Source organism: Glycine soja, chromosome 17, assembly GCF_004193775.1.
Source record: "Glycine soja cultivar W05 chromosome 17, ASM419377v2, whole genome shotgun sequence".
In the NCBI taxonomy this organism is placed as follows: domain Eukaryota; kingdom Viridiplantae; phylum Streptophyta; class Magnoliopsida; order Fabales; family Fabaceae; genus Glycine; species Glycine soja.
The window spans coordinates 9751787-9777156 of NC_041018.1; the positions used below are offsets into that span (position 1 = coordinate 9751787).

At 34.3% G+C, this 25370-nt stretch overlaps 3 protein-coding genes across 5 annotated transcripts; 2 read left to right on the forward strand and 1 right to left on the reverse strand.

The window, feature by feature from the left end:
- The first annotated feature begins 1037 nt into the window (after nucleotides 1-1037).
- LOC114394218 (general transcription factor IIE subunit 1-like) lies at nucleotides 1038-13265 on the forward strand. Of its 3 annotated transcripts, none has more exons than XM_028355879.1 (10): nucleotides 1038-1321; nucleotides 1479-1601; nucleotides 2021-2141; nucleotides 5930-6013; nucleotides 6257-6366; nucleotides 6481-6664; nucleotides 8432-8623; nucleotides 10485-10721; nucleotides 10835-11027; nucleotides 12543-13265. In XM_028355879.1, exons 1-10 carry the CDS (start codon nucleotides 1302-1304, stop codon nucleotides 12641-12643), a joined length of 1365 nt encoding a protein of 454 aa, XP_028211680.1. In that variant the 5' UTR covers nucleotides 1038-1301; the 3' UTR covers nucleotides 12644-13265. The 3 variants fall into 3 exon arrangements, with proteins under 3 accessions (XP_028211680.1, XP_028211681.1, XP_028211679.1); XM_028355878.1 differs by having other exon boundaries at nucleotides 1042-1321; nucleotides 5930-6058; XM_028355880.1 differs by lacking the exon at nucleotides 1479-1601 and having other exon boundaries at nucleotides 1041-1321; nucleotides 5930-6058.
- A 1649-nt stretch (nucleotides 13266-14914) lies between these two features.
- LOC114393079 (CLAVATA3/ESR (CLE)-related protein 13-like) lies at nucleotides 14915-15815 on the forward strand. Its single transcript, XM_028354342.1, has one exon. The coding sequence runs from the start codon at nucleotides 15308-15310 to the stop codon at nucleotides 15650-15652; it is 345 nt and encodes a 114-aa protein (XP_028210143.1). The 5' UTR covers nucleotides 14915-15307; the 3' UTR covers nucleotides 15653-15815.
- A 5951-nt stretch (nucleotides 15816-21766) lies between these two features.
- On the reverse strand, nucleotides 21767-24431 carry LOC114393551. The gene is made up of 8 exons (XM_028354905.1): nucleotides 24422-24431; nucleotides 23386-23441; nucleotides 23162-23291; nucleotides 22950-23032; nucleotides 22426-22546; nucleotides 22218-22324; nucleotides 21925-22134; nucleotides 21767-21838 (listed from the first exon to the last, which is right to left on the reverse strand). The coding sequence occupies exons 1-8, from the start codon at nucleotides 24429-24431 to the stop codon at nucleotides 21767-21769; spliced, it is 789 nt and encodes a 262-aa protein (XP_028210706.1).
- Nucleotides 24432-25370: the final 939 nt, after the last annotated feature.

Sequence of the window (25370 nt, forward strand, 5' to 3'; positions counted from 1 at the left end):
TTAAAATAGAACATTTGACTAAAAGACGATGTGTTCATAATTATTGATATATGTATTTTTTATAGTTTGTGATTCATTATTCTTAAGATATAGTAACTCGATGTTCTTAAAATAAATAAATAAATAAAAATATTTAGATTTGAGGCAACCGAGTATATGTAACAAGAGTATCTTTCATTAGTCTATAAACCTTGAAAAAGTAAGACAATGTTGTTTAAATCCTTCAACAAAAATTTGAATGACTCAATTTTTGCAACATTTTTGCCATAGAGAGACATCTAGAAGTGAAACTAAAAGGAATTCACAAAACTTTGAAGATATTGACTTAAATTTTATTATGTGGCTTTTAAAAGACCTTTAAAATGAATATGAAAATATTTCATTTTAATAAGATACCTCTCGTGGTTCAAAAATTAAGGGAGAAGTAGATTTTCTTAAGGAGTTGTAACACCTATTCCTTTCATGCTTATATGATGATGATTAGGAGAAAAATAAACAAAAGTCATGTCATTCAATTATCTAGAACACACAATTAAATTTATAATTTATTTAACCAATACTATTTATTTGTATTTCATTGACTTTTTTGGTATAAACCATATTAATTATAATAATTTTCTCTCTTTTTAAAATCAGAACCTCAACTTAATTTCCTACAAAATCGTTCAATTTTCACTAAATTAAAATTTCAAGGTATTTAAATGTTTTCGTATACTAAATCTATTTCAAATCCCAAATAATTATGTGTAAAATGCGAATTTCAGATGCATTTATAAAAAAATCACGACATTAATTTTAATTAAATCCACTTTAAAACTAAAACAACAGAACGATTTTACAAAAATGTCATTCCATTTATTTTTTATATATATTTTAGTCTGTACTATTTTTTACTTAAATATATTGAAATAAATAGATTTTACGACACCAACAGATAATTTTTTTAGAAATTCAAAAATCACAATACCTAAATAAATTCATTTAAAATATCGACGAATTCAAAGATTTTTTTTCCCCGTAGCCTAGTCAGATCCAAGAGTTGTAAGGCTAAGCCGCGGAAATGGATAAAGCCCGAAACGAAAGGCACATCCATCATCCACGACAACGAAAGCGTCTCTAGTTCGTTCCACTCCCCTCTATATAAACGCCGTTGACAAAGTCTTAATACTTGTTCTTGCAGCAGTTATTGAAATCGAAATTCTCGGGGCAGAGGTCTCTCGACTTGTCATTCAACGAACTGCACCCACCTTGCTCTCTAGAACTCTAACTTTTGTGCTAAAACCCTAAACCACGTCGAATCGATGATTGAACCCTACAACAAGTAATGATTCATCTCTCTCTAGTTCAACTGCCCAAAAGTTGCGTTTAATCAAATTAAAAAGAGAAAGAAGAAGAATAAGCGGTTTTTGAGCTGCAATTCACTAAATAATTCAGGATATATAAATTTTTGTTTTAATTTGTTGAATGAATGTGCGTAGGCTGATTAAACTAGGGGCTAGGGCTTTCTACGATGATCTTACGAGCACAGGAGATAATCAGCCCAAAACGGGAAGGAGTGATAACAGGGGAATAGCTGTGGTGGTTCTTGACGCGCTCACGAGGTTCGGCTTTCCATCTTGTTTTATCAGCTTTTGAAGACATGCCTTGGTGTTTTGCTCTGTTGAAAGTAGAACGCATGGTTTTGAGTTTTGGTAGCTGAGTAGCGAATAGTTGTGGGCAAATGCTGCTGTGACTGTGGTTACAATGATTTTGTGAGACTTTAAGAAGCTCAATTCACTGCAATTTTAAACCATGGAACTTATACGTGTGCGCAGTTACAAAGGAAGGGAAACATAAAGAGAATTGAAGTTATTTGAATTTTTAAGTGAAATAGAGAGAATGGGAAAGCAGAATAGATTAAATGAAAGAAAATGGAAAAAAAATGATGTAGGTTGAACTTGACTATATATGTAGTTGAAAGAATGCAGGGTCGTTTAATTTGTTGAATTTGGTGTTTAACTGTACTCTTTTAATATTTCAGACGACAATGGGTTAGGGAAGAAGACTTGGCAAAGGACCTCAAATTACACACAAAACAACTTCGTCGAACTCTGCGGTTTTTTGAAGAAGAAAAGATCATTACTCGGGATCATAGGAGAGAGGTAACTATTTGGTTCTGTCTATGAATTAGCCAATCTAATAGACAATTTCTTTTGTCTGATTCATATCTTGATGGTGAGAAATGGCTTAGCATTTCTCTTTTGAATGAGCTTATAACAGACTCATTATTGGTGACTGGTGTTAAGTCATCCCTTTACATAGCAATTTGACAGATTATTTACGACCATATTTCATATAAGTTGAAAACTGCAGAATAACACTATATTAATATGGTATTTTCTTAAACCTTAATGCTTTTTCCCCCATTGTTATTTAATGAAGAATATAAGGTAGGGATACTTGAGAGTTTCACTTAATAAAAGATAGAACAACCTGATAGATTATTATCCAATAAGGCGCAATAAACTTTTAATGTTTAGTCATGTGGGTTAGTTAACATTTATCAAAAGTGTGCAATAGCGGTGAGAAGCAGCCACGGGCCACTGCACAGCTTGAATAGCAATGCATTTCATGGCCAAAGTAGTGGCTGTAGCGGTGTTAAACCGAGGCTTTGGGAAAACCCATTTTTGGCTTTCAAAACAGTGTCATTTTTTTTCCGGCGGGGGGGTATAGAAATCTTAGAGAGAAAATATCACTAATAGAATTGAGGTGAAGTAAAAAATTATTCAACCCAATGAGAAAAGGTTACACCTCAGTTTATATAGGCAGTTACACAGAGGTAACTGTCAACTGACTCTAGTCAGTTAACTATAACAGTACAATAAACTGTAGTTAATCCTATACATAGAAGCTAAGAAAGGAAAAACAGTCTATCGAGTAAATGTACTCCTATACCTCCCTGCAAGCTCATGGGAGGTTGGAAGAAAACTTTTCAGCCAGTCTGAGCTTGGATCTGTAAGTAGTAAAGTTGCAAGGAGTCAAAGCCTTTGTCAAAATATCAGCCTTCTGATCAATGCCAGGAACATGAACCACTTGAAGTTGCTTCTCCCAAACTTTTTCTCTAACAAAGAAGAGATCCAGTTCCATATGCTTAGTTCGAGAGTGCATAACAGGATTGTGAGCAAGAGCAATTGTGCTTAGATTGTCACAAAAGATGACTGGAGAGTGATGAGGAATGTGTAGTTCAGACAGAAGTTACCTAATCCTGCAGTGGCTAAGACTAGACTGCGATATTCAGCCTCTGTACTGGACCTTTCAACAACAGGCTGTTTCTTTGACCTCCAAGAAACTAAATTTGACCTGGAAAAGATGGCTGCGCCAGAAGTTGACCTTCTGTTGTCAGGATCAGATGCCCAGTCAGCATCACAGTAAGCATGCTCTGTAAAGGGAGGTCCAGTAGAAGGAGGGAGAAACTTCAAACCAAAGTTGATGGTACTAGCTAGATACCTGAGAATCCGTTTTACTGCTGCCCAATGCTGTTCTGATGGATCTGACATGTACGGACAGACTTTGTTAATAGAGAAACTAATTTCAGGTCCAGTGTCCGTTGCATACTGCAAGGCTCCCACAATAGACGTGTATAGAGTGGGATCAGGGAAAGGCTCATACCCTAACTTACTTAACTTGCAGCCTCCAACCATTGGAGAAGAAATAGGATTGGTCTCATCCATTTTTGTTTTTCCCAATAAATCCCTAATGTACTTTGACTGGGTCAGAAAGAGTGCACCATTGGGCTGAGGTCTGACTTCAATCCCCAGGAAATAGTGAAGATTCCCTAGGTCTTTGAGTGAGAACTCAGAGTTGAGGTTGGTGAATAAGGACTTGATGAATGTGGGAATGTTTCCAGTGACAATAATGTCATCTACATACGCAAGCATGTAGATAACAGTATTTTTGGAGTCAGTGTAAACAAAAAGTGAGGGATCACACTTGCTGGACCTGAACTAAAACCAAAGAAGGGTGGCCTTTAGTTTGTCAAACCAAGCTCTAAGGGCTTGTTTGAGACTATATATTGCCTTATGCAACTTACACACAAGCTGTTTGTTGGGATTTTCAAATCCAGGGGCCTGATTCATGTAGATATCCTCTTCAAGAACACCATTGAGAAATGCATTATTGACATCTAACTGCTGAAGACTCCACTTGTGAGTGATAGCAAGAGAAAGAAGAATTCTGACAATGACTGGTTTGATTACAGGAGAAAATGTCTCATTGTAATCATAACCAAGTTGTTGGTGAAAGCCTTTGGCCACAAGTCTGGCTTTGTATTTACTGACAGTGCCATCAGGATTATCTTTGATTCGAAAAATCCACTTGCAACCCACAGGGGACCTATTGGAAGGAAGAGCAGTGAGAGACCAAGTAACATTTTTCATCAAGGCCTCATACTCAGTTTTCATAGCTTCCAGCCATGTTGGATTAGAAAGGGCAAACTTTGTAGATCTGGGCTCAGCATGAGCTAAAAGAAGAGTAGGCTGGAACCTGGGTTTAACTACACCAGCCCTGGCCCTAGTAAACATAGGTTGAGTGTTATTAGGTCTGACAAGAGCTGTTGGAGTGGGAGCAGCTACAGTGGGTACTGTTGCTTGGTCTGGCTGAGAATCATTATCTGAAACAGAATTTGCACCCACTGAAGTTGAAGTTGCTAGTGAGGGATCGTTAGCCATTTGTTCTGCAGTTGTATGGCTGCCAAGAGTGGGAGGAGTGGCTGCTGTTGGAGATGCCGACAGAACTGTTAAGGTCTGTTGAGAGTGAGAAACATCAGCAGTAGTTGATGAATCTGTGGCTGGTTCTCTAAGCAGCCTAGGAAAAGGAAAGTTCAACTCATCAAATATCACATCCTTTGAGACATAAATTCTTCCATCTTCAGCCATGCACCTGTAACCCTTGTGAGAGAGAGAATAACCCAGAAAAAGGCACTCTTGAGACCTTGGTTGAAGTTTATGCTGATTGTAGGGTCGCAGAAGAGGATAACAAGCACACCCAAACACTTTCAAGAACTTGTAATCTGGGAGTCTTTTGAACAATCTCTGATAAGGTACCTCTTGATTAATAGATGATGATGGAAGGCGATTGATGAGATACATAGCAGAAATAACAGCATGGTCCCAGTACTCAAGAGACATAGAGTCTTGAGACAACATAGTTAGGGCAGTTTCAACTATGTGTCTGTGCTTTCTTTCCACAACTCCATTCTCATGATGGACATATCAATCTATGTTGCATACCAAGTTCTCCTATATTCTCCCCCCCCCCCCCCCCTCAGACTGAACAGCTTTTATAGGTAAACTGAATTGAGTTTTAACTAAAGTGTAATACTGTTTGAACAGATTAAGAGTCTCAGATTTACTTTTCAACAAATAAAGCCAAGTAAACCGAGTGTGGGCATCAAAGGTTACATAATAGCTGTAACCAGTGTTGGACAAGACAGGTGAAGGACCCCACAAATCTGTATAAATGAGTTCAGAAGGATTAGAATACACAGTAAGAGAAGGGGAAGAAGATGGAACTTGCCAATGCAACAGTGAGAACAAAAATCAGAACCTGTTTTACAAAGCTTGGATACAAGTTTCATAGTATCACCACTAGGGTGACCTAATTTGGAATGCCAAGTGGCAAAAGAAAGATCACTGTTAGTGTTCGGAAAGGGCCCCTTTGCATACATTTCATATTTTTTTCTCTATCATGCAAAGTTTCTTCCATCAACCCATCTATTTTAAGTTTGAATTCTGCATAACTAGTTATTTAGCGGTTCCGGTTTGTAATTCTCCTCCATTGATGTGTGCTTTATTAGTTTTTTTTAGTTATTTTTCATTGTTAGATTTGCATGTATGTGAGAAGTGTGGGTGAATTTATATAGTCAAGTACATTTTTTCTGATTTGACCTCAGACAGCGAAAGGTGCAAAAATTTATGGTGCTGCTGTAGCTGCTACAGCTGATGGTCAACAGACAGCAAAAGAGGGAGAAGAAAAGGTCAAGCTGCACACACACTCTTACTGTTGTCTAGATTATGCACAGGTCCATCTCTTCAATCTAATTTTTCCATAATTGTGGTTTGCCAAGGATATTTGGGTGTTTTATTGCAGGGAAAAGTCGAAAACGGTGTTATTTTACCCATTTTAGTAGCATTTAATTTGATCCATTACAAGTGTACAGCCAATTTATGCCCCCTCCTTATATAGATTATAGAAAATCTTATGTTGATTTTCATTGCAGATATACGATGTGATTAGGTACAGACTACATCGCATGAAGCATAAGCTGAAAGATGAGTTGGAGAACAAAAACACACTTCAGGAATATATATGTTCAAACTGTGGAAAAAGGTTTCAATAATCATTGTAATATCAAGATCATAATATGTCATAGTTATTTTGTTTGTTTTGATGCATTTTCAGATTTTCCGTTTCATAACACTTGGGGCTTATGACTTATTTTAGATACAATGCTTTGGATGCTCTGCGGTTAGTATCGTTTGAAGATGAGGACTTCCATTGTGAAAGTTGTAATGGAAGACTAGAGGTTGAAAGTGATAAGATAGCTGTTCAAGAAGGGGGAGATGGAGATGATAATGCAAGAAGACGACGGCGTGAAAAGTTAAAGGACATGCTTCAAAAGATGGAGGTTCTTATCTGATTTTACTATGCAGTTTATTTCTAGTTGTTGCTTCATATGATGGATCTATTTACTTAAATTTGTTATTGTTGATGATGCCTAATTGGTTTTCATTGTTGTTTTTCAAGAACTGGGAAACTTAATTAACATAGTTTGTAGCAAGCAATGGTTGTGCTATTATGTATGAAATGTTAGAATATGCCAAGTCATATTTTCCCTAAGGACGATGATTGCAGGGTCTATTTTCTGTTTTCATGCACCATTAGACTATCTCTCTGATTCTTTATCTTAATGTTGAAATAAGTTGTGTAATGTGATTCACCTACTAAGATGCATCGGGGAGTAACTAAATTGAAATATAAATAAACAAAAGAAGTATGTGTAATGGCATGCTGATAACTCAGAAACTTTCATTTCAGGTTTAGACCTGTCATTTGGTAGTAAGCTTAAATGCTTAATCACTTCTAATTGATTTCATGTTGCATAGTAGAGTATTTTTATTTTTTAAAAAATTTTACAGGCTTGATATTTTAGCTAACAGAATTTAATGTAGATAGACCTTGTAAGCCTGTTTCCCATGTGTATGAGTCCAAATCTAAAGAATGTTTGAAACCCAATTTTACTAAAAACTTACAGCCAATCATAATATTTCACTTTGGAACTGGATACCGGATAGAACCCTGAAATAGTAACAGAATAAACAGATTTCAGAATCAGGGAATGCTTGTGTTGTTCAATAACAAACGTAAATACAGAGGGAATTCAATCCAACTGCCACAGAGCTGAGCTCCTTACAGAGAGGCTAAAGTCCTCTGCCCATAACAGAATTCCAAAATCAAAAGGTGCCTTTCTCTCTCCTCAACATTCCCTAAATACTCCCCTACCTTATTCATGCAATTGACCATTCGGTTATACCCTTTGCCACATTACCTCCTCTTTTCACACCCCAGTTTCTCCTCACATACACCCTCCACATCTTGGGCCTGGCCTCTATGTCTAGGTCTACTCTCCCAGTCCTATCAATACCACTCTAAATTCAACCAGAAGCCTGCATTATGAAATGTAAAAAAAAAACCTCCCACGTTAAATGTCTGTTAGGTTAGATGCATTTGAACCTGTCTCTACAATGATAATCACTGCCTAAGATAAAGACAAAACTGAATTTAGCTCTTCCATCTTACCAATATAAGAAATTCATAACTGTAGCAGCCATGGGGAGGTTACCAACTTCAACAAATTACAAAGAGGAAAGAACCATAAGGCAGCATCCCTGTTTTCCAATCTTCTATACATCATTCCAGTCCTGCCCTAATTGGGACCTGGGAGATGATCAAAACAATGAATTTGCTGCTAGTTCAAGCTTGAGTGCAGCATTTTGGTGCCAAACATTAGTGGATACCTTGGTTTTGGTGGTCCAATCCAATGTATGACCCACTTTAGTTTAGAAATGGCCCAAGACAACCAGATAACCTTGAGCTAAACCTGACACACTCACAAGTTTTTAGCAGGTCAACTACTTCACTAGTTTTGTTCAACCATCATATTCCATTCTAGTATATAATATATATGCTGGGCACATTTTGTTGGGAGAGTATTCAGTATAGGTGCAAAACTTGGGATAGTTTATGAATGTCACATCGTTGCCTATAGGTATCTTAATCTCATTCAAATTTCCTGATATTGTTAGACTTTACATATTTGTGACATTAATTTTGTTGTTGCTACTGGCCCACAGTTAATCTTGTGATGATTGTTGTACTTCTTGTGCTAGTGCAGGTTCAGCTCAAGCCTTTAATGGACCAACTCAGTCGGGTAAAAGACTTGCCTGTTCCTGAATTTGGCAGTCTTCAAGCATGGGAAGCTAGAGCTAGTGCTGCTGTTCGTGCAGCTAATGGAGATATCAATGCTGGTGATTCTAAAATTTCGCAGCTAGGATATAATGGAGTGCCTTACAGTGGAGACACTAAGGTAACATTCTCCTGTTTAAGGGTGTTATTAATTCTGGCATGTGCAAAGACTGGGCAACCATGGTACTTTTTTCTCCACAATTTTATTAATTCAATCCCTCCCTGTTATGAATGATGTATTATTCTCTTCATATCGTACATTACATCTTTTCTTTCTAATAAAATTTCCTTTTTAAGAAAATTAAAAACTCATTGATTTCATTTAGTTGAAACAAAATAATTTTCCTTTGCATTTGGTCATCAAATAGTGCCGATATCTCAATTTTTAAAAAAAGATGGAGCTCTGGGTTGCATTTATCACTTGGATGAATTTAAATCTCTGGGTTGCATTTCGTAGCATGCACCTTTTTTTTGTGGTGGTGGTGGTGTTAAAATAAGAAATATTGTTGGAAGGAAGAAAGAATGAAAGAATACGATGGAAGAGGATAGTACCTTACTTAACAAGGAGTCAGAGACTCTGCAAGAAGAAACAAAGAGAAATCAGATAAACATATTGGTACTTAGTGCTATAACAAATAAAGCATTTCAGTGTCTTTACATATCTGCCTGTTGCTACCTCTCTTAAAAAACCATTTGCCTAGCACCTAAGGGAGGCCTGAAAAATATAGTTGAAGATAAAAATAAGATTGATTTTGAGTGAATATTCTTGAGTGGTCAATACAAAGTTACACACCCTCAGTTAGATTATATATATACAGAGATTATTAATAGAGTACACTCACAAAAAAGGGTAATTATCTCAATTTCTTAAGATACAATGAACCTAAGTTGTACAATGAACTAAAGCTAATTGGAAATTGGGATAGTGATAGATACCAAGGAGAAGAAAGATAGAAAACAATTGTAATCCAGGAAATAACAGAAAAATGAGCACTGAAAATGATTTTATCATTGGCAACCAGAGAATACAATTCTCCTACTGGAGCCAAAGGCCCCTCTGAGATGCTACCCTCAGTCCTGCAAATTAGTGCTTTCCTCCCCCATTCTGACCCTTCTCTCATAATAATATCCTTTAACTAACTCAGCCACGTCACGAAATCCCCATGACAGAAAATTCCCTCACTGTCCTACCTCCTTCTGGAGTACACTTTCGGTATACGTTCCTTGCTAGGATCCAAGCCCTATAGTTGATCCTTATCTGAGCCTTTTTCATCACTCAAAATATCTTTTACCAAATCAGATCTGAGGGTTGAGAAGTGTTTTTTTTTAAGTATAAGCATTTTGAAACCAAATAGACACCAAAGAAGATAACACCCTACCATCAAATAAACTTCCTTCTTAGTCCTCCTAAAGCCTTTGAAGTTAAAAAGAAACTGATTCAAAGAAAAGGGGACATACAGTGGTAACCAAACTCGCCAAATAGCCTACTTGATAAGTTGACATTGATCTGCTCATAAGGAAATGTGAAAACAAATTACCAGTTATTTCTGGGCTAGAAGCCTAGAACCATACACGTTGTTGCTGTTATTATTGAACCATTGTCCAAAGATATTGGATGGAGTTTTGGATTTTCAAGGACAACTTTCTACTCATTAAGGAGTGGATGAATACAAAAAAGTAGAGCATGTCTTAAATTGGCCTGAAATGAAATTGGATCTTTCTCTATTTGTGGTGGTAATATGGTAGTTTGTATGTCCAGGTGTATCATGAACATCCTTGCCAACTTGCTTGATTGTCTTGGTTTCATGCTTGTTTTCCTTTCTTATAGTGTTTGCAGTTAAAAACAGTTTTTACCTTTTCTTTATTGAAACAAGTTATATTATATCATAATGAATCTTCTATGAATATTTTCAATTTTTGCATTGGGAATATATTCCTTAAATAGTTTTAAATACTTAGTAGTCTATTGTTGAATGTGACAGGTTGTAGTTGACTTCAATACTGAAGGCAAAGGAGAGGGTGTTAAGTCTGAAACTGACAGTACATCTTTAAAGGTTTTGCCTCCATGGATGATTACATCAGGTATGAATCTTACAAAGGAACAACGTGGAGAGGTGAAGCAGGAAACAAAGATGGATGAGACTTCAACTTCCACAGCAGTGCAGTACACAGATGACAAGAAGTTAACAATTGGACATGACAATAATCAAAATATACAGGTTCTTAAAATAAGATGAACTTTTTTTCTTTTTGTTTCTGTTGCCCTTCCTCCCAAAGGTATAAGACCGTTTTTGTTTGCTAAATATTTCTGTTTCCTTTACTATTTCTGTAGGATGAGTATATTAAGGCTTATTATGCTGCTTTACTTAAGCAACACGAATTGGAAGAAGCTGCAAAAAAACAATTGCCAAATACACTTGCTGCTGATGATCCTTCTAGCAGTACTTCCAATCGCCAGGTTGGCATGAAATCAAAACGTGAGGAAGATGATGATTGTACTGAATGGGAGGAGGCTCCAATTGCAGGTACAATTGTTCTCTTCTGATGTGATTTGACTAAAATTTGGATCCTCAAGTTTAAATCCCTAATGTTTTGAAACATATGTTTAATGCTACCTCCCCAGTCCCCTCTAAAAAGCATAAAACTTTAAATAATAAATTTTGATTTCACTAAAAGGGTGGATCTGAGAATAGAACAGACTATTTGATTCCATTCTATTCGCATGTCAAATGCTACCTTAGTATTCCATCAGTGTTCTCAACGTAATTCAGGAAACAATAATGTGGCTTTAATAGTTTTCTTAGGCTGGTTGCTATACTGGGATTTTAAATTGCAGTTGCAGTATGTGTTGCAGCCATGGCAGGCTAATGCACAATCTGTACTCACTGTAATGTGTTTGTGACATTTTCTGCAAATATGGTGTTGTGCTGCACCAATTGATAAGGTCTTCTATTTAAATCCTTTGTTTTGATCATGTTTGACTGACTGGTGTTAGTTGGACCAGCATAAAAGTTGGTTCCCTTCAACACTGTTTTGAACAATATGGAAGGAACTACTGTCAAGAAATTGTGTTAAGTGTTGTTCATGGGAAGGATTAGTTTGTTATTTTAGGTGATGTGTTGCTGGTAATAATTATACATATGGAGTCATGTCTGTTTTATGGACCCATTTAATTTGTCTGGTTCTTATTAAGTTGATGTTTCAGTAATATGCTGGTACTTGTACTGGGTTTTTCAAATTGATAAGACACTTTAAAAGATTGGAATTAGAAAACTAAGACTTTTTTTCAGAGACTACACTGATGCAATTGAGGATCAATTTTGTGATTTATGTTTGTGATTGTGATAGTACATCAAATTTGAACTGAAAGCATTTATTGAAACAAGCTGAAATTACACACTACAGAGATAGTATTCTGACTATTACACACTACATCTTTGTTCTCAAATTCAAGTCACAAACAGAATGTCATGACTGCACTTTCACATGTTCCTTAATTAAGAAAATCCACTACAAAGCATAACTATTATATGGCACAACCACCATTCTTGTTGTGACAAATTGTATTTGACGTAGAAAGTTTATGCTAAAGAAGAATCTCTATTAATGAGAAAAGAATAAAAAACTACAAAGAAGAATTCTCTATGAATTCTTAATCTCTCACAAATATACTCTCTAAAGAATTTAAATCCTTATGTTTTTCTCTCTTGTTCTGCTTCCATTATTACAACGCATGCTAAGAAGTTATTGGTAACATAGGACACTTGTTTGTAAGCCATCCATAAATAATAGCAATGGCAGAAGCTTGTTTGTTATTGCTCTGAACACCTTTTTTCTCCCCCAGATTTGACTGGCACCAGAAGTATTAAAATTTAATAAAACTTTTCTTTGTAAGTTTATGTTAATGTTAATATTGACTGGGTCCATTTCTGAAATTTCCTAGTTAGCAACTCCGCTCTTCCCTTTATTTTATTTTTCTTTTGGTTGATGAAGTGTTATTTGTGTCCACTAATTTATGCATTGGGTGTAATTTTTAAAAGGCAATGGAAATGGAGGTTATAAGGTTGATTTGAATGTTGAAGCTGAGGAAGTTGCAGCAGATGACGACGATGATGACGATGTTGACTGGGAGGAAGGCTGATGAAAAATTATCTGATCAGTATAATGTAATGGTCTATTCTGATTTGCAATGGCCAGTGCTCATTAATAATACCGCTTCAAATTATGTACCACAAAACCAGAATTAGCTGCTCCTATTATTGCCTGTGCATCTTATTGTGGTGTTATGCGTCAACGGCTTCAGATAAGGTGCGCAGTTGACTTTTTAGTTGCTAATCATCAGTATTCGTCACATATTGAATGAACAACAGCTCTACTTTGACACTTAGCCGTCCAAAAATAGTGTCTCTAACTTTATTTCATTGTGATCACATACTATTTACCAATGGATACCTAGATTTGTGAGTAATGAGCCATCCCAACGTTTTACTTACCTGTGGTGTCGCTCACACCAATGAAGAAAATGGTGAGCCCTGAATTATATCTCCTCTGCTATTTCCAACAAGGCTATTTCCAACTCATCCTAGTTGTCCATTTCCCGAAAATGTACAAAAAGCTGTAATGAGAGATGGGCAATGTGTTCGTTGCCTGGCATCTTCAATTAAAGTCAAAGTTTATATCCCATGAAACTGGCTCTAGTAATTTTTTTTATCAATCATGGTTAGTTTTTGTTAGAATATTAATGTAGAGATTCAAATCAACAATCTCTTTTCCCCCTTGTTTCCTTCAACTCTTAAACCCTTCTATCTGATTATTAAGTTAATCTTATAACTCTTTGACTTTAGTAATTAGTAATTTATCAACAAGTAATTTTAATTTTATTTATATATATATTTTTTAAACACCAAGTTTATTTGAAAAACACTGACGTATAATTTAGAAGTGTTTTGCAATTTAAAAATTTTCAAGATCATTAAAAAGAAAAATAATCCATTTAATCTGGATCCCTTTTTCTCTGTCTTTTGTTTAGGTTACTCCACCTTGCAAGCATTTGAATGCTACAATGTTGTTTTCGTTGCATTAATAAAATAATCAAGATGCATATTTGCGCGCATTTATCTGTGGACTGTAAGATATAGAGGTCAAAATAAATATGTACTATTTGGAGGTAACATGCTTCCGTTACTCAAAAGTCAGAGAAAGCTAGAAACAAATTTTAAGACTCACATCGACATGCCCCAAGTCCATCAAAAGAGATATATGGGGTGTGAACATGTTATCAATTCATTTGTCAGCTTAAATCAAACAAACAATATAATTTGAAAGAGGACGGAAAGAAGAGTCTAATTGAAGCAAGTGTTTTCAGCTCTCCTATGCAACTTTAGCGTGTTCCAACGTATATATAAAATGTAGAGTACAGAAGTGTGAATTGGCATAATTATATATAAATAAATATTTGATGAAACGTATCTGAATTTTTAATGCCAGCTCGTTTATGCTGAAGCTGAGCTGAAGGTCAAATACCAATGATATATTTTATAATTAATTATACATAAGGTTAAAATAGGGGATTTCAAATGTAGGTATATAAGTTTATTTTCTTCATTTAAAATAAAATGTCGGTCAATACCAAAAAAACAAAAAACTTAGTCAAAATAATCTCAAGTATTTTCTCTCTTTTTCTGCCGGTTACTATACAGCATCTTGGCGTAACTTGCGTTAAGACGAAGTATATCTTAAGAATAGTTATTTTACCCAAGAAAACGGGAAAAGAGAAAGGAGGTATTTCAATTTAAATGAATTCATTTTGCATTTTCCACAAAAAAAAAAAAAAAAACATTTTGCATTTATAATTCTGTGTTTCCATTTTTTTTAGCGTTTTCGATTGCTCCACTTCTCTTGTACACAATTGAGGTGTCGTTCTTTATAGATGAGGGTTAGAAATTTGGATTTGATGATGGATATGAAAAATTTAAGAACCCACCAAATTTACGAGACAAATTAAAGTACCTTTTCGAGACGTCGTCTAACTCTATCCATCTATATCTTTTAAGGCCATAAGCGATTACACCATAACTTTTTATAAGAGTTCAAGGAGCTTCATAATCTGATAACAATACATACCAAATGCTTGTGTTTTAGCCTTTTAGAAATAAAACAAAAATGAGATTTCGTCACAATATATTTATATTAAATAGATTAATAATGGGTTGCTTAATTATCCTTCCACTTTGGCATTTCGTTGGACAAATGTTGGAACTACTCACTAATTCGCACATATCTGATTTCATATTATATATAATTATACCCGTACCTAAGTACCCCTAGTTACAAAATTTTCGGGCAGGTATGGTGGTAGTGTGCAATATATAATTGAAGGTTTGACAATCTGCTCTTAATGACCCCTTTGTTCCTTGAACGCAAAGGAAGCTTCATTGGAATAAGAATGCTCGACAATTCTGCCCCCTCTCCGCATCTACTGGACCTTCCAAATTAACTCAACCCCCTCTTTCTCTCTCACTCCAAATTAATTATACCTTATAGTATTATATATGTATATATAAAAATAATAAGCTATAGTCTAATGGAAGCAAGCACTCCCCCATGTCAAGCTTCCGTAGCAGTATTTCTTATGCATGCTTAGCACCTTCAAGCTGTCAAACCCTCAAAAGTCCAACTTCTTCTTCTTCTAAAACCCCATTATTGTTTGTCTTCAAATTTTCCTTCTTCAAAAAACCCTCTCTCTCTCTCTCTCTCTATCCATGCAATCATTCATATCTCTCTCTACTTTATCTCACCCATCATCATGGCCATGATCATCAGATTCCAACATCCACTAAGCTTCATTCTTTGGCTCTTCCTCTTCTTGGTACTCTTTCAATATGTCTGGTTTGGTTCCAAATCCAACAATGATAACAACGCCGTCTTCACCAACAACCAACTTCAGTTCTCTCTGTCTAGAAATAGAAGAATCTTAACAACTGGCCGAGGATTTGACTTCACCCCGTTTCTCCACCACCACCATCGTGGTCATCATCGGCGCCACCACCACCGGAGTCGCGTGCCGGAGTCAAAGGAAACCGAGATTGATCCACGTTATGGTGTTGAGAAACGCCTTGTTCCAACGGGTCCAAACCCATTGCACCATTAATGAGGTTCACATACTTTGTTTTTTCAATTTTTCACCGTGACATAATGTAATTTTGTGTATTCATAAAAGGAGAATTTGTCTAGCTCTAGTTAAAAAAAAAATTGTTATATATACATATAATTCCTCTCTTTATAAACTAATAAGTTATTATTACTATTATTCATATTATATCTTCTTGTGTACACATGTGTGTGATGAGTATTATTGTTTTCATTCATTTATAAATGTACAGTTCATTGATCTATTTATGTTTTTATAATTTAGAATTTGCGCCATAATTAATCCTATGGGAACAATTAATTCCTATTAATGTTGTTCGAATTATATAGTTTGTTTTGACGAAACACGCGCGCCAATATGGCCTACTTAATTAATTAGCTTGAAGCAATATGCATCAATAATGAGATGCTTAAATATTATGCTGATTGATATAAAAAAAAAATGCTATATATTATGTTTGATTTGTAGTGGTTGTGACGGCACGGCACATCACGAAGAAGAAAATAATTAACAAGATATCCGAAAAGACATGCATTTTAATATTGGTGTTAGTTATGATAATAAGGGGCTTTGAAAATACATGTGATCGTGCAGGGATGTTGCTAGAATGGGGTTGACTTTAAACTACATATGGATGAATTAAGCACACTTTCTCCACATAGATGCTCACGTAGGTCTTGCTGTAATTGTCTCTTTTTTTTTTTCTTTACTTTGGAAATATTTGCTTCAATTTGGGCCTCAATGGTTGTTTTAAGTAACATTTTACCATCAAATTCGGACTTTTTGTACTTAATGTCACATTCGATCACTTTCTAAAATTTTATTTTGTCTTTTCTAATTTCAACCGGGGTGGGTATTAGTTTGATCAAGTTTAACAACTTCATTTCCGTCCTCACAATTCAATGCCATCTTTAAAAGCTCAGTGGAGTTGAGGCATCCGATGAGTGTTGATTCAATTGAAGGATAGTGAAATTAGGCCTCTTTTTAGTCTGTTTGGTGGAGTGGTTAATTGTGGTTTTAGGGTTGGGGACCCTTAATGGGGACCTCCCTCCTCTTCCTTTGTACTTTCACCTCTCTAATGCTTTCAAATTATGTCCTTTGTGCTTCGATCATGCGTGCGTGCAACTATTGCTAGCCTATGTAGTTGACTTTGAAACAGTGGAGACTCCACTTTTTGTTGATGGGGGATTTTATTTTACTATTTTTATGATTATTTTGTTATTATTAATAATTATACAAATGCCATTTTATTATTATGCCTCGTGTGTGAAAGCTTTTAGGTGTTGAGCTAACCCATTTTAATGGATTAATTGACTAAATAAATTTTTCCGTTAATAAAAAAAGTTTAAAAAATAATTTGAAAACATTGTTAAACATACTTAGAGACCCAAGTCCCTTAACCTACATATAAACACAAAAGAAAAAGGATTTACAATATTCTTTTGTTAATGATTTTAATATTTAACAAAAAAATAATTGAATGAAATAATAAATACATTTAATGTCTTTAAAACATGAATATTAATAATTTCTCCATTTGTTAAGAGAATTAGCTACTAAAAATCAGAATCATATATATATATATGATTGGACAAACTTTTCATAAATAAAATAGCATATAAAAATATATTGGTTCCATCATATATAATAGATAATGACACTTGCTTTTTATCACGTTTGATAAGAAAAAATAACCACAAAAATAAAAAGGGAGTGTATATAAAGGAGAATATATAAATATATGTAAAACACAGAAAACATAAATGATTGATTTAAAAATAATAATTATAATTTATTTTCTGTTTTTGTTGTCTTTAACTTTTCTACTAATAAAAAAAATAGAAAGTGTTTTGAAAATTGTTTTTTGAATTAAGATTTCAGAAAAATAATACATTACAGAAATAAAATTTTGGAAGAAGTAATAAATATACTCATATGTGGTGTAGTTAAAACCATAAATTAGTACAGAAAATAACACTCCTTAAGCCTTAATGATAGAATACATCCGAGTCCTAGGTCCAATCATTCGTTTTCCTGAATGGGCCATCCAGAGATTAAGCCTGGTTAAATTTTATATTGGGCTAAACTTAGAGCTTTTGCTTTGTGCACTCAGAATATTGCTTGTGCACCCAACATATTTTCGATATTCCAGAAATACCCCTGATTAATTCTTCTTTTTCCTTTTCTGTTATTCACTCATTCATTATGTTGGTTTTGTTTTCTACTCATTTATTTTCGTGAGAGGAGAGATCTGTCATTGTTTTGTCCACTTTGGTCGAGGTGGTAGCATTACGGTGGTTCATCGGCAAGTGGTGGTGATTGGTTTGGCTGTTAACAATGGTGGAGGTAAGGTAGCTCTCTTTGATCTACTTTATTTTTATGTATATAATTTATGGATTGATAATCCGTAAGTTTTATAGAACTTACGAATTTACAACCCGTAAGAACCATACGGATTGACAATCTGTAAGGTTCATATGGATTACCAATCCGTAAGTTCTAAATTTATTTATTCAATTTTTGTAACATTTGTTTTACTGTTATTTGAAAACTAATTAGCAATATTATTTAAAATATATTTAAATATGTATAGTTTCATAATTCATTTGTACCTTTTAGTGGTCGTTTGCTTGTTATTAATTTTTTTCAATGTTTTGTTAAGATGGATGAAGATCATTGGATGCATGAGAGCGCAACATCTAAAGAAGTTGATATGAATGAAGGAAATAAAGAGGAACTTGGTGTGCATCAACACGTTAATTGTTTTGATGCCTTAAATACTTCTCAGGTATTAATATGATTTATTGTTATTAAAGTAAGTAAATGAATGTCCCTTGAAGACTAAACTTGTATGGATTGCATTATAGGTGTTTGCTACCCGTGATGATGTTTTGCATTGGGCTTGATCTGTTGCTTATGAAATTGGTTTTGTGGCGGTCATTATGAGGTCAGACATAGATACTAGTATCAGAGGAAGGACTTCATTTGTTTTAATTGATTGTGAAATGAGTGGTCATTATAGGACCAGGAAGAAAGATTTAGTAAGAATAATTACTACTAGTAGAAAATTTGGGTGCCCATTTAAGCTGCGTGTAAAATCAGTAATGGGAAGTGAAAGATGGATGGTGAAATTAATATGTGGGAGTGACAATCATGAATTGGACAAGTCATTAGTTAGACATCCATATGTTGGTCGACTGACTAAGGATGAGAAGATTATTATTGCTGATATGACAAAGTCAATGATGAAACCAAGAAATATTCTTCTAATGTTGAAGGAGCACAATGCCAATAATTATACAACAATCAAACAAGTATGCAATGCATGAAATGTATACCGTTCTTCGATAAGAGACAGTAATACTGAAATGCAACAATTGATGAAGCTCCTTGAACGAGATCAATATATTCACTGGCATAGATTGAAGGATGAAGATGTCGTACGTGATATCTTTTGGAGTCATCCTGATGCAGTCAAGCTATCCAATGCATGTAATTTGGTATTTTTGATAGATAGTACCCACAAAACAAACAAGTACAAACTCTCGTTACTTGACATTGTTGGTGTGACACCAACATGGATGACATTCTATGTTGTTTTTGCTTATTTGGAGGGAAAATGTGTAAATAATGTTGTTTGGGCTCTAGACTTATTGTTATTGACAGGGATGTAGCGTTGATGAATGCAATGAAAACTGTATTCCTTGAGTGTACCAAATTGTTGTGTTGGTTTCACATTGACAAGAATGTGAAGGCAAAGTGTAAAACCTTGGTTGGTAAAAAAATGCATAGGATTATGTCATGGAAGCCTGAGGGGGTTTAGTGGATTGTCCTTCTGAGAAAGAGTTCGATGAGTGTCTTAAGAAGTTTGAAATTGTTTGTTCACCATGGCCAATGTTTGTTAACTATATGAACCAAACATGGATAATTCCCCACAAAGAAAAATTTGTTAAAGCCAGACGAATAAGGTCATGCACTTAGGAAGCGCAACAACTAACAGTATGAAAATTGTAATTTTTTTGTTGTTGTTTAGGGTTTAGGATTTAATGGATAAAAATAGTTGTCTTTGTTTACTTTTTTGTGTATTTCATATGCAAGATTGAAACTGCTCATTGGGCCTTAAAAATAATACTATAGAATAGGCTTTGAGACCTATGTAGTGTTTGGGAAGCCATGAACAACATGATCACACTGCAACACACTAAAATTAAGGCATCTTTTGAGACAAATACATGTGTGGTTGGACATGTTTTTAAATTTACCTCTACTTGGCATGGTATCAAGGTATGCTTTAAACCAGATTGCTACTGAGTATGAGTGTGTAAGTTATGCTGATATTGACAGTTCTTGTTGTGGATGTGTAATGAGAAGTACTCATGGTCTTTCTTGTGCATGTGAGTTAGCTAGATATGTTGTCGGTAGCATACCTCTGAGCGTAATCCATATGTTTTTGTGAAGGCTAAGTTTTTTAGACCAAGGATTATCTGAACCCGAAGTCAGCATAACTGAAGAGATGGAAACCATATTCAAACAGTTTGAAAAACTTAATGTTTGTGGCAAAGTTACTCTAAAGAGTAAACTTTGAGAAATTGTCTACCTTGATCTAAACTTTATGTGTGCTCCTCCTGGAAAGGTCAAAACAAAAGGTGCTTAGAAGAAATCGATGACCAAACATCAAAGATTAACAAAGCGTGATCCGTCTTACTGGAGTATGTTGATGCATTACATTCTGTGCAAAATAGTAATTCAATCAAACATATTGTCTCATCATCTAAGCAAGCAAACCCAAGAAAGACCATGCCGATGTTGGATTAATTTCATCCATGCATTCATGATTCCATTGAAAATATTGTTGATGTCAAAGTTGATGGTAACTGTGGATATCATGCAATTGTTGTCTTATTAGGTATGGGTGAAGATTCATGGTCTTTGGTGTGCAACCATTTTCTTAAAGAGCATGCAAAATGGTTTGATGAGTATATCAATTTGCTTTGAGGCATAGACAAATTTGAAGAATTAAAGAGATTCTTACTTGTTGATGGATTATCCATGGTATATGATTTTTGTTATGTTTTCTCGGATTAAATTTGGTTCAAATAAATGTAATTATAATTGTTACATGTAGGTTACCATGGATAAAAGGTTGAATATAACTGACATTGAATATGTGATTACATCAAGGTATAATATCATCTTTGTTTCTCTTTCTCTCCAACAAAACATGACATTTTTCCTCTTAGAAGTTGACCACCAAAAGATTGTTTTGTACATAGTGTAATATGTATCGGTCATATGTCTGATAATCATTTTGTTTAGGTAAAAGCACCATCATCCTATTTATGTAATTTATGTATTAAATTGTTTTATGATAATTGGAAAGTGTATGTCTATATGTAACAAGTATTTCTAATAGACCGTTGTTCATTATCGCCAATAGCTTTGTTATGGTTTATACATTGTCATCATCAAGCAAAGTAGTGCCCTACACCATATATTAGTAGAATGCAACAGTATACAAATTTGTCAAGGTTGAAAAGTGACTTTGTTGATTTAGGGGAAGATTGAACAGGAAGTTACTTATGGGGTTGTCATGTAATACGATAATATATGCATGTTTCATTGGATGTTCATATAATTATCTATTTTACTTAACTTTCAAACAATATATAATTATTTGTTTTAGTGCTTTGATGACAAACTTATTTGACTAAAGAGGGTTTAGGGTTACTACAATACATACAGCTTAGTGTTACGTGAATACCTAGGGTTTAGTGGTATGCGACTAATTAGAGTTTAGTGTTACTTGAATACCTAGGGTTTAGGGTTATGAGAGCAATTATGGTTTACGTTTACTTGAAAACCTATAGTTAGTGTTACGTGATTAATTAAAAATTCACATGTTACACAAACGAAAATAAATAATTTTTTTAAAAAAACATTAAACAATAAATATTGTTTAGTCATATTGCAAACACAATTCATATAAAACCTAAAAAATCCTAAAAGTCTTCCTGCGTCTTCCATATGCCGCCTTCGTCTCGAACGAACAAATACATTGTGTTCCGCAATCACACTTCTTGCGATCCTTAGGCACTCTTCAGTGATTGTGTATGCTTATGTTCCTTCAGTGACAACCCTTAGATTGATCAACCGTTCCAACCTTTTTGCTATTGCTTGGAAAGCCTCCTAACACATCGACAACAAGGAAAAAAGTTTGCACTTAATGCATGACACATAAAATCAGTGACTATTTAATTGAAAATATGTTTTACTAGTCCATGTCGAGGTTGTTCTACATCAGTAGGTGCATCTGCAGGTGCTTCGTCCATAGCCGCTACGGCCACCGGCAGTTGAGGAATATTTGGTTCAACAAATGTCTCATCGTCCACAACAGTTAGATGTCTACGAGGATTCTCAGGTTGTGCCAGACTCATGAAGGGATGAAATATTATGTAGAACCACTCTATGTAGTCTGTTGCACACTGTCCAGGCACAACACATATCTGACCCACCGGTGCAAGGTATTCAAAAAACTAAATTCATCTATCATCAATATCTTTTATACATAGAGAAGGAGCAGCGGGGTGTGAAGGAATGGTTTGCACATACTCAAACTGTCGCACAACCCTCTCTGGTCGGTGTATGACAATAGATGGACCTCATCAGACATGTCTGAAAAAATAAAGAGATTAGCTCAAATTCTTTGAATACACGGTGGTTATTATAAGAAATCCAACACACAACATCAGACGTCAATCTATCCAAACGCTTACTATACGTCAACACTGGTAATGTCTTCCCAGACTTCCAATGGCAGACATGTGGTTTCCTCTCATGATAATCTTCGACGGAAATAGAAGAAGAAATAGAAGGAAAATGCTCGTAGATCCAACACTGCATATATTTTAAAAACAAAAAAAATCAAAACAATTCTCAATATAAATTACAGATAAAAATTAAATTTAAAATAAATTATAAATACCTATAATAGTGTGATATATTATGCAAGTTGTTTGGCGTTGCTCTTTGATGCATCATTCAAATTCTCATACATATGTATCAGTGCAGGAGCTCCCTATGCGTAGCTTCTCTGGGTGAGGTCACGAAATGCATCCAAGAATACCACATGCACGTGTGTGACATTCTTGTTAGCAAAGAGTGTGCAACCTACCAGATGCAACATATATGCTCGAGCTGCTATAATCCATTGTCCTGCATCACATTTGCTACGATAGATGTCTCGCAATCAGGATAGTCAAACATATGCCCCATGATATTGTACTATCTAAGCTCTTACTTCTTCTGAATTAACTTCAAGCAATTTCACTAACAGAAAGACAATTTCGTCCACATGAAGAGTCTCAAAACTATGGAAGGTGCCTGTAATGGGCAGATGTAGCAACAATGCCACATCATCCAGGGTGATGGTCACCTCTCCTACCAGAAGATGGAAACTACTAGTTTCCTTATGTCACCTCTTTGCAAAAGCAGATATAAGTCCCCGATCACCAGTGTCCAACGGACATGTGATAAGAGAACTTAATCCTATAGCAGCCACTAAGCCTTCAATCTCTAGAGCAGGCTTGCCAAATTTCTCTACCTTCCTTCCATGGGAGGATAACTTCAACTCAAGACGCTTCTGTAAATAAAAATTTAAATCATTTCAACAATAATAACAAATAGTTATCAAAATATTATTTATTTAAAAATATAAATACCTCTCTATTTCAAACTGTCACTGCCACATGATAAACATAGTCCATCAAAACTGATGTATCGTGGGGTTCACCTGAAAAGGCATCAACAACGAAATCATCAACACCTACCTCTTCAGATTGTTCATGAACCTCATCAGTTACATGATCCACATGCTAAACATCCTTAGCAACAAGTGCAACTTCCTGTTGCCTACATGCAGATATTGTGGGTCTTTGCCGTTGGGGGGTTTCATCTGAATCACAACTAACTTCTCTCCCTATGGATCTTCCTATAACCCTGCCTAAAGTCTGACCCAAACCTCTGGTTCTAATCATAATTTGCACATTTTAACAGTCATAACAACTAAAGTCATCGTTCAAACAATACTACAATCAATCACTATTTAATAATTCATAAATAAAGAATTTATTATTTTTAAATAACTTTTTGTATTACTTTTATAAATTCATAAATGAATATACAATATTTTTTTTTTCAAATTTAAAGAGTTGGCATCACTAATTCTAGTGAACTTAAATTAATGACCAAAATATAAATACAATTTTGGTTTTTATTTCTAACAAATGACTATTTCATTTTTTAATAAATTACTAAGAGAATAAATTTTATTTTTTAAAACAAAAGAAAAAAAATAATTTTATACTTCTAACCACTATTTATAAAAATATTTAATACTATGAGTGTAATAATATATATACCACTAGATCAATAAAAAAATAAATTACTTAAGTAGAAAATATAAATAAATTACTTATATTTTAAAAATAAATAAATGACAATAATATTTATACATTCATTTTTAAATAAACAAAATTGATAAAATATTTATTAAAAAACAAATTCAAAAAACAAATATAATTAATTAGATATAAACACATAAAAATATACAACAATATTTATTTATTAAAAAAATTTACAACAAAATAAATAATTTATTTTTATTTATAAAAATTTAATTCAATTAATTTATTAATTACTAAAATAAAATATATAAATATACGAATTGTCAATCTGCATGATTTATACGGATTTTGAATCCAATAAACTCACGCGCACCCATTTTCAACGAGGAAAAGGAAGAGAGACACTTATGACGACGACGATGGTATGAATTGGCTCAACAGTGCAAATGGAGGCAAACGGTGGTGGCGACGTAACAACAAGAACAAAACAAAAAAGGAAGAAAGGAAGCACAACACCGGGGTGTACGGACAAGAAAGAGAGACTCAGGTTTTTAAAATTTAAGTGAAGGACAATTTTATCACTTCACTTAAATTGTTGGGTGCATAAGTATTTGTGTTAGGTGCACCTAGCAAAATCCTAAACTTACTTAGGAGGGGGAGGTGAAAATAACAAAGTCTGGCTCAACAATCCTAAAATTTAGGGTAATTATTTTTATTAAACATACCACACATTTATTTTTTAAAAAAAAACACACCACCTAATCACCTATCTCATCATATCATCACATTCCTCTCAACAAAACAAATCTCACTTCCATTAACTCTAAATCATAAATCATATATTTCTGGTTTGTTTGATAAGAGCACCCCAATTTCATGCACAGAGTCCTAGACCCTTTGATTAAAAAAAATAGTACTATGTATCTACTTAAATAACAATATATTATTTTTGGGTAGTTAATTTTATTATATTTTTGTTGAATTTTTGGCTAGTTGAGCTGCTAATGTATAACTGAAAAATCCACCACCATTCCACCGATACCAAATGCCATGTTCATTTAAAAATATTTTTAAAGTGTTAAATATTTTAAAAAAATATTAAATATATATTTATTAAAAAAATTAAAATATTATGAAAGATATAAGTATTTGTATTCAAAATTAGATTTATTATCCTAATTAATTAATAATTATATATATAAGAGGTATATCAGGTGTGAGAAGAGTGTTTTGTTATGAGAGGTGAGAGGATTAAATATCAAAATAAAAGATCCAAATTTAACTGCTAATTAAATAAGGTGGGAGAAAAAAATTTC

Bases quoted from the DNA above. Each gene is read 5' to 3' on its own strand.
- LOC114394218 (XM_028355878.1), top strand. From the start codon at position 1,302: ATGATTGAACCCTACAACAA. The intron at 1,322-1,478 runs GTAATGATTCAT...GAATGTGCGTAG, and splicing joins ATGATTGAACCCTACAACAA to GCTGATTAAACTAGGGGCTA. The intron at 6,665-8,431 runs GTTCTTATCTGA...GTGCTAGTGCAG, and splicing joins ACATGCTTCAAAAGATGGAG to GTTCAGCTCAAGCCTTTAAT.
- LOC114393079 (XM_028354342.1), top strand. From the start codon at position 15,308: ATGGCCATGATCATCAGATTCCAACATCCACTAAGCTTCATTCTTTGG.
- LOC114393551 (XM_028354905.1), bottom strand. The intron at 22,547-22,949 runs GTAAGAGCTTAG...AAATATATGCAG, and splicing joins TTGAAGTTAATTCAGAAGAA to TGTTGGATCTACGAGCATTT. The intron at 22,325-22,425 runs GTAAGCGTTTGG...TTATTTTTTCAG, and splicing joins ATTACCAGTGTTGACGTATA to ACATGTCTGATGAGGTCCAT.